The 12,434-nt window shown below is 49.7% G+C and overlaps 1 protein-coding gene across 1 annotated transcript; it reads left to right on the top strand.

Annotated features, from left to right (window-relative positions):
* Nucleotides 1–6,532: 6,532 nt before the first annotated feature.
* Nucleotides 6,533–8,712, top strand: LOC135818491 (arylsulfatase A-like). The gene has a single exon (XM_065331877.1). It carries the CDS (start codon nucleotides 6,629–6,631, stop codon nucleotides 8,252–8,254), a length of 1,626 nt encoding a protein of 541 aa, XP_065187949.1. The 5' UTR covers nucleotides 6,533–6,628; the 3' UTR covers nucleotides 8,255–8,712.
* The last annotated feature ends 3,722 nt before the right edge of the window (nucleotides 8,713–12,434 follow it).

Raw genomic sequence — 12,434 nt, 5'->3', positions numbered from 1 at the left:
GCTGCGTTGGCCTTGTCTGTCTCCAGTGATGAAGGTAACGAGAGTGACAATCCCCAATGTGAGACTCGTGCCATAAAACCACTCAACCCTGACGGATTTGCTTTGGACTGTATAAGAAGTAATTTACGGATTCTATGCTGCGAAGGAGCACCCAACACTGGACAAAGTTCCTGCTCGCTGCATAGAAAGCATCGACGATTTTCCAGACATGAGCAAAACTAGCTCTTGGAAAATGTTGCGTTCCATGGGATTGCAGTGTGGCAAGACCAGAGGTATCACACACATGATGATGGAACGGCACGGGATTGTGTCATGGCGTCATCGCTACCTGTGAGACATACCTGGATGACACGTGGGTCAATGCACGTCACACAGTTACTAGGAGGTGGTCCAAAAATGGTGACAGGAGTGTATAGGCAAGCAACCAAATGAAGCACCATCAGGTAAAGGCAAGCGCTTTATTGTTCTGCATACTGGTGGACGGGACGGATTCGTGAAAAACTGCGCCGATGTGTTCGTGACTGGAGACCGACCGCCGATGTGTTCGTGACTGGAGACCGACGAGGCCAACGCCAACGATGATATACGTCATCGGCTGTCCTAGCACATCTGTTCACTGTGTAATACTGTCGTCACAAGTGCAACACAAAACACGGAATTATTGGGGCCGTTTCGACGCTCGCTGGTCTTCTACTATTCGCAGATGTTGAACCAGACACAACTGTGATCTATTTGCATTGTGTGTTTGTGTGTTTGTAAAACCGCTCATGTATTGCTTCCTTTTAGTCTCTTTATGGGTGCTATGTGAATTGCCCTTGTGATTTGTTGTGGTGTTTGAATTTTCACTGCATTCTTTCAGGGATCGAGGGAAGTTTGAAGTTTCCTACATGCATGCTGGAATGTTTTGATTTATTGAGCTAATTGCAATACAGCATTTGAATTATTCAGTACAGTTTGCCACAGTAAGTCGTGAAAAGCCACGACTCACTGGTTTCCTACAAAGGTTAGGAGAACTGCAGACAGCAGTGCACAACTGCACAGTCATGTACATGTACATGCATGCGCGGTACCGAAAAAGAAGAGAAAAAAAGAATCAAGATGACGTCTGTACTGGATTCGAGCTCTGGCGGACACCATGCACGTGATGAGCTTTCCTGGCTAAAACTTTCGTTTTAAAATCAAAATCCACTGAAAACCATTTAAAACCGGATTTTCAGCCAAAACCCGTCCGAATATCTAACTTTGACAATTATTATTATTCCGATTCTCAAACTTAATTTTCTTCGATCCAAGACCCACACAAACGTAGCTGAGAAGAAAAAATTTCAAATTTGGAATGAGAACAAACTAAAAAATCAAAATCGACAAATGTCTGTTTTAAAAAAACGCACTGTAGTCTAGAGGAGTCATTGGACCCTTCCAAGCAGCTTCCCCACATATGTACATGGACAATCACATGCCGCATTGCCATCTTCATAATAATTATTACCGGTACTACTGAAACAATGAAACTCCACCAGCTGCAAAGAAGCAGCCGCATGAACTGGCTTCGCTACCAAAATGCTGCAGTGAACTCTCTCAAAATCCCACACGAGGCTCAGTTCACAGCATGCCTCAGAAAGAGGTAAGTCTACGAACCTTGCTTCCAACAACAATATGACCGTACAGCAAAACATGGTTTTACTGCAAAACATCAAGCGATATAGTTCTTTTGCTCAAGTAGCGAACTCCACCAGACCAGAAACTGCTTGGGAACATGGTCAGCCCGGGCCGAATGCAAGCCCGGCACGCAAAGAGAAGCAAAGTGAATGGCATCTGATGACCAAATTCTCGTGACCTTGCGGCCGCAGCAACACAAATCATGCCGCATGATGAGTCAATGCACTCATTCCTATCGGGTCAATACGGATCCGGTATATTCCTTCTCTCCCCTTTACTGCAGCATTATTACTAATTCACTACAACTAAGACTTATGTTTTTTTAAAACTTTTGATGGAAACTTTCTTAGTGTATTTTTCAGCAAAGAACTTCAACTCAACAGGCTTCGGACGGTGAAACACTCCAGCTTGTGGAACTTGTGACATTGCTCAATCATCGGGTGAATTAGTGGTAGTACACTCATGGTGCCAGTGGTCCATTTTATTGTGTATGATCAGAACTTGCCATTCCACAGCACTGCATGACTTCTGTAGCTCAGTTCTGCTAATCAAGGCAGAGCACCTGCTTCTGAGAAATCACTCAGCAGTTCCGATTGACCTCCAAACCCTGCAAGTCCAGCAGATAACCAGCCACCACAGCCCACTGACACCGTAGCAAAGAAGGCACGCGCTTTTTGGTACAATCCCGTTGGCTTTCTCCAAGTCATCGTGTTCAAGTTAATCCTCCACAGTGTCTGTGTGGCTGTGGCGTTAGCCGGTGCTGACTTGTTTGGCATCATGCCCCACATCATGGCCAGTTCACTGCCATTGCACCACATGAGAGTTTGGCCGAACAATGGCGGTGGTCTGACAGTCTCGGAGCTCGGAGTCAGCCGTGTCCAAGTCATTTTACCAGAGAGCAACGCTTCGGCACTGTCCCACTCCAGTGTCCACAGGTCGTCGAAGAACCAATCCTGGTAGTAATGTCCCGTGCCGGCTGCTCCCCCGTACACAAACATGGTGTTCGCAAAGCTGGAGTGCAGGCTAGCGGCGTGATAGGCTCTAGGTACGGGCGCATCGTTGCTTTGATGCAGGGCCTGAGGATGCCCCACCATGATTCCCTCTTGATTCCATTGTGGCGAGGGGTTGGCGTCGTCGAACGTGTACCACCGTCGGCTCGTGGTGTTAAATACGGCCACATCGCCAGCGAACGTGTACATTGTGTAGTGATGAACATCGAACGTGACTTGCAGGCCACCGAAGATGATCATGAGATCCTTCCAGTGGACCGTACTGTGATATGCACGCGGTGGTGGAGGCGTCGAGACATTCACTGCTGTCCACGCGCCCTGTGCCGTGTCGAACAGCCAAGTGTCGGCGGTGGTGGGCCCGTCCTGCAACCCGACACCGCCGAAGACAAATAGGGTCGTCGCTGCTGAGTCTGGACTATCGAATCCTATCACGGAACACCCGGCTCTTGCCGACGCATACGCTGCAGATTCCCCGTTGAAGGGATCGCGGTGCATGTACGAGTCCCGGGTTGTATTTGGTTGGCTCCACAGTCTCCACCAGGAAATTTGACCGCTGTGCTCGTCCGAGTACATTTTCCACACTTCATTGCTGAAGCCGGTACATCCGTGCCATAGCGCCAAGCTGCCAAACGAACTCGTGTAGTTGTTACTCATGTTCACACAGCCGCCAAATAGGTACACTTCTCCAACGTACATATCCCACGCATCCATGCCATGGCCAGCCCGCGCCGACGGTGGACCATCGCCACCGACTCCGTGTTCGAAGTCTTTCCCTTTTCTGGAGGTCACGGTTTGTGTGTGTGCACCACCATCACTTCTGGATGTTTGTATGACTGACAGGACAATCGCTACTACTAGTACTAGCCATGGCCATGGGTTCATCGTCGCACAGATTTTCCTGCTCCGTGGTCTGATCCACAAACTAGTAACTCCAGCGTACTTAGTAGTACTGTTAGTGTTAGTAGCGGTGACGGCTACTGCAACCGCACTGCTGCTGCATGATTTCAAAAGAAGCTTCGCCGATCGGTCCGAAATCATCAATCCATTCCCGTAATATCGGCTAAAGGTGTATGTAGAAGAATCCTGAATGATTCGTGTGAACACTCAGTGGGTCAGGAAGACTACAACACCGTCGATCTACGGACCGTTTGCTCGATTCTAGTAGCAGCTACTAAACACGGCGAACACAGATGAACATTCACACGATTTACTTCTGGAGTACGAGCGTAGAGTGGGGCATCATCTTTCTACCACATCGCATCAAAATCAAGTGGCAGACTGAGAAGCCAATTTTCGTAATTCATTGTGCACTAGTAAAAAGTAGTATTCCCCGGCCCGTGTTTATCTGACACTGACTGTCGCCAAATCTGAGCGATCTTGTCAAGTGGAGCACATGGGAAACAAGGCCCACACAATCAAAGCACTGGATAGCATGGTGTTTTGGCCGAGGATCAGGATCATTCATAGCCTATTTGCCCGCACAATTAATTTTCACGTGTGTTCGCACAATGATTACCGGACCGGTAATATCGGTATGTGTGGCATGGTGAGCATAGGGGACGAATGGAACGATTGTGGCCTCTCCTGCCGTCGAAAAAGGAAAGTTCTCCAGCGAACCTGCCCTTCCCAACATTCATCCAGTAAATGCGATAGTTGCTTCGGCTCGGATCGGACTGTGTGAGGCATCGATGCATCCATCGCTACTACAGTACCGGTACAGCCCAAGATAAGAAGCAGCCAACCGGCAGCCTAGCCGGCATACAGCGAAGGAATGGCGAGCACATGGTTGGTGAATCTGCTTACCGGTGTAACAGTCATCCTATTTGCCATACACGCGTCGAAGGCCGATGACGACTTGCAGTTGCATCGTCGGACTACGACCTCTAGAAATGGGAAAGACTTCGAGCAAGGAGTCGGTGACGATGGTCCACCGTCGGCGCGGGCCGGCCATGGCATGGATGCGTGGGATATGTACGTTGGAGATGTGTACCTGTTCGGCGGCTGTGTGAATATGAGTAACGACTACACGAGTTCGTTTGGCAGCTTGGCGCTGTGGCACGGATGTACCGGCTTCAGCAATGAAGCATGGAAGATGTACTGGGACGAGCACAGCGGTCAAATCTCCTGGTGGAGACTGTGGAGCCAACCAAATACTACAACCGATGGCGAGACACCTATAGTAAACACGGGGAATTCCCCGACGTATGCATCAGCGAGGTCAGGATGCAGCGTTGTAGGGTTTGACAGACCTGGATCGGGCTCCGGCGTGACCACCTTGTTCATTTTTGGCGGAGTCGGCGCGCAGAGCGGGCCAACAAGCGCTGACACTTGGTTCTTCGACACGGAGCGGCACAGATGGACGGCCATCAACGGCACGGCGGCACCCCCACACCGTGCCTACCACAGCACCGTGCATTGGAAGGATCTGATGATCGTATTCGGAGGCCTTCAGGCTACGCTCACCCAGTACCTGAAGTACACGTTCTTAGAGGATGTCGTCATATTCAACACGACAAGCCAGCACTGGTACACATTTCCCAACCGGGCCACCCCCTCAGCATACTGGAATCAAGAGGGAAAGCTGATGAGAGGTACTCCAACACATCGCAAGGACGATACACCCGGGCCCAGGGCGTATCATGCTTGTAGCTTGCACTCTAGCTTTGCAAACACTATGTTCATGTACGGAGGTGCCTCCGGCACTGGCCGTTTCTACCAGGATTGGTTCTACGACGACCTGTGGACACTGAAGTGGGACAGTGCCGAAGCGTTGCTCTCTGGTAAAATGACTTGGACGAGGCTGACTCCGAGCGTCGAGACTGTCAGACCACCGCCATTGTTCGGCCAAACTCTCATGTGGTGCAATGGCAGTGAACTGGCCATGATGTGGGGCATGATGCCAAACAAGTCAGCACCGGCTAGCGCCACAGCCACACAGACACTGTGGAGGATTAACTTGAACACGATGACTTGGAGAAAGCCAACGGGATTGTACCAAAAAGCGCGTGCCTTCTTTGCTATGGTGTCAATCGGCTGTGGTGGCTGGTTATCTGATGGACTTGCTGGGTTCAGCGGTCAATCGGAACTGCTGAGTGATTTCTCAGAAGCAGGCGGTCTGCCTTGATTAGCAGAACTGAGCAGAGGTCACGCATTGGAGCATCTGTCATATGCCAGGAGGAATGTCGGTGTTTTGACCCTGGCAATGGCCAAACATTGGCTATTACTGAATTCACTAACCGATGTTGACCACAATTGGACATGAAATCATGGTGATACACCTGTTGCTATGCAAACTTGAATGGCTTTTGTATTTGGATGAACATGATCTTGATCCAGTTTCGCTGCACCGCCCTGGATATGTAGGCTCTCTTTCTATTGAAACCTGACTTGAAATATTTGTGCTGCTGAAGCCAATTTTACTATGCTGTTAAGAAATGACCACACGAAATATAGTTTGCCTTTTTTCCACCTGCCTCCCAAGACGAAGGAGAATGTGAGTGAACAACCCACCATTGCAATCTAGGGACATCAGTACCGGTAATAAACATTCTCCGAGGAAGAAATGGAAAGATTCGCACCTCGATTCCTCGAACCTTACAGAAGGCTTTTTCCTTTCGCGTTATTTTGTGACAAGCTGAAGCCCGGCATTGACTTCGTAATTTTTGTACGACCATACCGAGCTACATGCAGCTAGCCCCTATCTTTTTCATCGCTGTCACCGGCTCATCACCCCACTGCATGCACTGGTTCAACACCGTTGGTCGTGGCCAGGGAGTCGTGAAAGCCCCCCCCCCCTGGTCGTGGCAAACTCTATCGGAGCTTGATTTAGCTTTTTGCTGTTATTTACTCTCCTTCATACTAGTCCTTCGCTACTTTTTGTTGACAGCGTCTCGTTTCTTGATTAAATTCGGCTTCTCCGGGCTGTTTGCTTCATTCACCCCAGTGGGCTAAATTCCAGAATGCTTTTGAAGCGATTTGTTGTTACTTTCTTGGCGATCGCCGTAGGCCTGTCCGTGGCCGCCGGTCGCGTCCATTACGAAAAGCACGATGGAACCCGAGCGTTCGCCGATCAACTGCAGTTTGATCACGGACAGGGAGAAGGAGGCGGTGCCGACACGAGCCGGGCGACTCCGTTGCGGAAAGCGCATGATCTCTCCGCCGAGCTGCCGGAGAAGCCCAATATCATCATCTTATTCGGCGATGACATGGGATACGGAGACCTGAACGTTTACGGCCATCCGACCACCAGCACGCCAAACCTAGACCAGATGGCGAAAGAGGGCATGCGCTTCACTCAGTTCTACGTGGCCGCTCCGCTGTGCTCGCCCTCCCGGGCGTCCATTCTAACCGGACGCCTGTTCCCGCGGAGTGGCGTGTACGAGGAGCCGAAGAAGAACGATGACACCGGTTCGGCCACGTTTGGTTCGTATAGCAGTGCCGGTATGATGCTGAATGAAACCACGCTGGCACAGGCGCTCAAACCGCTCGGCTACGTCAGTGGGATGGTGGGCAAATGGCATCTGGGCTCCGTAGAGGCGTACCACCCGACGAAGCGTGGCTTCGACAGTTACTTTGGCTGCCCATTCAATCTGGTGTCCTGCAACTCGACCATTCTAAATTTAACATCGAAAGACCCAAACTGCATGGTATTCCGCAACGACACCATCATCGAGCAGCCGTCCGATTTGCTGAATATTGATGCGCGGTTCGTGGCGGAGACCAAGACGTTTATTGACAACAACAAAAACCGTCCGTTCTTTTTCTACTTTGCATCTTACCACACTCACATGCCGCAGTTTGCGTCCAAGGACTTCATCAACACGACGGAACGCGGCCTGTTCGGCGATGCTCTGGCGCAGTTCGACGGCGACGTGGGAGAGATCCTCTCCTATCTGAAGCAGGTCGGCATCGCCAACCGTACTCTGGTGGTGTTCACTGGCGACAATGGTCCGGCCCTGGGTCACGATGTTCTCGGCGGAGAGCAGGGGCCTCTCAAGTGCGGTAAGGGCACCACCTGGGAAGGTGGCATGCGAGAGCCAGCCATCATGTGGTGGCCGGGCGTCATCCAACCAAACACACTCAGCTACGAGCTGGTCAACTCCATGGACATCTTCCCCACGGCTCTGAAGCTAGCCGGTGGACAGCTGCCGACCGACCGAGTGCTGGACGGCTTTGACCTGAGCGACTTCATCGCGGGACGGTCGCAGCAGAGTCCCCGAGATCACGTGTTCTACTACAGCGGGAAGTTCTTGATGGCCGCACGCCTCAACCAGTACAAAGCGCACTTCTACACGATGGGAAGTCACTGTCATAATGACTATCCCGACGTCGACTGCCGCAGTTCAACACGGTTACAAGCTCACGACCCGCCACTGTTATTCGACCTCTATTCCGACCCAAAGGAAAGATATCCGCTGGACACGGAAGCGTACGCGTCAGTTGTGACCGCAATACACGACCTTGTCCTCAACCACAACAAGACGATGACGTTCGCCCCGCCGCAGATCGGCATCAATAACAGCCACAACAATTACCCGTGCTGCAATCCGTCATGCACACCGCGGCCAACGTGCTGCCATTGCTAGCCACCACCGCGGCCGTCCAGTCACTCATTCGGTCATGCACCGGCCCCCGCTCAAACGGTACTTCAATAGGGTTTGCTGTGGCGGCACGGTGTGACCGTGAATGGTACACATTCTGCAGTCCAGTTTAGCTGGAAAGCAGCCGATTTGAACTTTTGAAGGAGTGGTTGCCGTTCCTGTCCTTATCAGTTTATATCGTGACATGCATAGGAGAGATTTGAGCGGCCATCAGCCGGGTCCCAGGCAGGCCAGAACATCCACCGACGAGCCAGTTTATATTGTAAAGCGCGGCCTGTAACAGTGGAAGCTATGTGTAGGTCACAGTCCTTGCCGGAATCATGAGTGGTGCGGCACGACTCTGTCTGTGTTTGGCATGCACATCTGACAGCGACATCGTCGGCATCCACAAGAGGTTTTCCTGTTTCTGCTGGCAATTGCCAGATAATTATATTAGTACTGAGTCTGTACTGAATACTTGTGAGGGAGGGAGAGAGAGAGAGAGAAAGAGAGAGAGAGAGAGAGAGAGAGAGAGAGAGAGAGAGAGAGAGAGAGAGAGAGAGAGAGAGAGAGAGAGAGAGAGTAAGTTACATTTATAAAGACAGGTACGTCTAACAAATGAGGACTGAGACCTCTACAACAGGGTTTTTATGCCTGAAAGCAGGTGCATGATTTAAAGGGGAAGTATACCCTAAAATCAAATTTTCACCAGTTGTAGTCTTCTGGGTGCTGAGTCGAATGGTCTTGGTCCGAGGAAGCTGCGACGCTCCCTTCCTACTTGAATCCCAATCGAACTCGCGCACTTCCACCGAAACTGGGTGACTGCGCCCTACTAGATGGGGATTTGTATGCAAAATGTCACTAAAAGCGCCATTTCGTTCTTATAAAAGCACGGATGACCGCGATTGGCCCATATGTTGTAGTCTTTTGGACGCTGAGTCGACTGGTTTTGGTCCGAAAAGGCTGCGATGCAGCGTTCCTCCTTTATTCCCAATCGAACATGGTTGAACAAGCGGTCACGTGCTCCTGGGTGCCCAAATCACCTGGTCACCGCGCCAGCAGGCGAGAACTTTCACACCAAGGTTCAACTCGAGTTCAACTCGAGTGACAGGACTGCACCCAAAAAAGGTCAAACAGGCTAGTAAGTTGTACCCTGCAGGCACGGTGACCAGGTGACTGGCGTACGCAGGAGCACGTGACCGCTTGTTCAACCATGTTCGATTGGGAATAAAGGAGGAACGCTGCATCGCAGCCTTTTCGGACCAAAACCAGTCGACTCAGCGTCCAAAAGACTACAACATATGGGCCAATCGCGGTCATCCGTGCTTTTATAAGAACGAAATGGCGCTTTTAGTGACATTTTGCATACAAATCCCCATCTAGTAGGGCGCAGTCACCCAGTTTCGGTGGAAGTGCGCGAGTTCGATTGGGATTCAAGTAGGAAGGGAGCGTCTCAGCTTCCTCGGACCAAGACCATTCGACTCAGCACCCCGAAGACTACAACTGGTGAAAATTTGATTTTAGGGTATACTTCCCCTTTAACAAGCAGGTTGTCAGTCTAGATTTTATGCGCAGATGGAGAAAAAGCGCAGAATTTTTGTAATGAGATGAAAAGCAGAAATAATAAGAAATAATAAGAAAAGATGAAATGAAAGCCTGCTCACAACCCCGCCCACGCGGCCTTGCGAACTGGGTATGGTGGATTAAGAACCCGGTTCAACGCACGAGCAAGCGCTCTCCACTCAAGGTGTTCACAGCAACTGATAGGAACTCATATGGGGAATTATAGAAAAGAAATAAGATAAATAGAATAAATTTCAACGCACCTCAATAAACGGAGCCCCACATACAGTACCTCAGAAAAGTGGATCTTCCGACCAGTGTTTTTGTTGACGTCGCAACCAGATGATGTAGCTGCTTCGCAGAGACGTCTTACTGCACAAATTACAAATAAATTTTATTCTTCGATTAGAAAACCCAAGCGCTTTCAGAGCCCTCCGAAGAGAGTCCGGGATGAGAGAGAGAGAGAGAGAGAGAGAGAGAGAGAGAGAGAGAGAGAGAGAGAGAGAGAGAGAGAGAGAGAGAGAGAGAGAAGGAGAATACTCCATTGAACATGGATATATTTACTTGAAGTACATGTATATGAACTGACTGGTGACGGCGATATCTGGACTGATTTACTGATCCGTGGAAAGTATGATTCCGGCAGAACTGCGATTTAGTTACTGCGGCTGTTGGCAAATGTACACGTCTGCTGGGGAAATTATTATTTATTGAAGCAGCATTAAAGGGGAAGTTAAGGCAAAAATTAAAATTTCACCAGTTGTAGTCTTCAGGGTGCTGAGTTGAATGGTCATGGTCCGAGGAAGCTGAGACGCTCCCTTCCTACTTGAATCCCAATCGAACTCGCGCACTTCCACCGAAACTGGGTGACTGCGCCCTACTAGATGGGGATTTGTATGCAAAATGTCACTAAAAGCGCCATTTCGTTCTTATAAAAGCACGGATGACCGCGATTGGCCCATATGTTATACTCTTTTGGACGCTGAGTCGACTGGTTTTGGTCCGAAAAGGCTGCGATGCAGCGTTCCTCCTTTATTCCCAATCGAACATGGTTGAACAAGCGGTCACGTGCTCCTGCGTACGCCAGTCACCTTGTCACCGTGCCTGCAGGGTACAACTTACTAGCCTGTTTGAGGCTTTTTTGGGTGCACTCCTGTCACTCGAGTTGAACTAGTTAACTCGAGTTGAACCTTGGTGTGAAAGTAAGTTGTCGCCTGCTGGCGTGGTGACCAGGTGATTTGGGCACCCAGGAGCACGTGACCGCTTCTTCAACCATGTTCGATTGGGAATAAAGGAGGAACGCTGCATCGCAGCCTTTTCGTACCAAAACCAGTCGACTCAGCGTCCAAAAGAGTACAACATATGGGCCAATCGCGGTCATCCGTGCTTTTATAAGAACGAAATGGCGCTTTTAGTGACATTTTGCATACAAATCCCCATCTAGTAGGGCGCAGTCACCCAGTTTCGGTGGAAGTGCGCGAGTTCGATTGGGATTCAAGTAGGAAGGGAGCGTCTCAGCTTTCTCGGACCAAGACCATTCGACTCAGCACCCCGAAGACTACAACCGTAATTTTTGCCTTAACTTCCCCTTTAATGTTTTTGTTCATGTAATCAGGGCATAGCTATATAGCCCGAGGGTGATACGCACGGTAGGTCTCTAAGGATGCGTCACTGAGGGCGACATCAGCCAGTGACCTCCCAAACCCAGGGAAGTAAGTTATTGAGCTCCAGTGACATCCTGATGCTAGAGCTGATGGTTGTGCCTGGTGGTGTTGTGGGAAGTAACCGTGCTAGTTTCCACCACGCCGGGCAACTTTGAAATAGTTACTAACTTGAAAAGGGATCAGCTCAGTGAGCTGCAAGAGAGTGGATGTCCCCCTGAGTCACAGGCTATGTACGCCTTGGTCACCAGCTGAATTTCGCGCATCTATCAAAATGACTGTTCCTAGGGTGACCCTATCAAAATAATAAATTCTACTACTGCTGCTGCTGCTGCTGCTGCTGCTACTACTACTACTACCTGTAAAAAGGCGTCGCCGCCTGTTGGGAATTAATTCCCTAGTAAAACAAGAATAAATTTTTAATAAATAAATAATCTAACCTCGCCAGCAGCTAGTGAGTAGTTTCTTTAAAAAATCAAGAAGTTAGATAAGAAGTGCTGTGTTCTGTTCCAAATTATGGAGCCTTGAAGTGTGCCGCTTTGAATACAAGTGCACAGTTACCATCAGGCCATTCAGGGAGTAGTACAATAATAATGTACTACTCCCTGGTTACCATCAACCATTCATAGGTTGAGAGAATGGAAAAGGACCATCAAACCGCCGTAATTATTATGAAGTGCCTGCTCCTACAATCTGCACAACTAAAATGTTTATGCTAGGGCACATACTATCTACTATTCTAGCTTATAATTATACTGATTGTTTAATACCGAATATTTTTAGGGGAAAGTGTAGCCTACTAATACTATTGACGTGCCAGGGGTGTGCCCAGTCACTCCCTTGACCATAGACATAATGACAGTAAATACGTGACACCGCGTACCGGTCCGTTCTTCGACTGCCAACAAACACGACATTGCAGTGTCCGATGATTTCCATGATTTTCAGTTTCCATGAAGCTC

Source organism: Sycon ciliatum, chromosome 5, assembly GCF_964019385.1.
Source record: "Sycon ciliatum chromosome 5, ocSycCili1.1, whole genome shotgun sequence".
In the NCBI taxonomy this organism is placed as follows: Eukaryota; Metazoa; Porifera; class Calcarea; order Leucosolenida; family Sycettidae; genus Sycon; species Sycon ciliatum.
This window is presented reverse-complemented; position numbering and strand designations above follow the sequence as displayed.

Excerpts from the sequence above, each read along its gene's own strand:
- LOC135818491 (XM_065331877.1), top strand. The coding sequence starts at position 6,629 with ATGCTTTTGAAGCGATTTGTTGTTACTTTCTTGGCGATCGCCGTAGGC.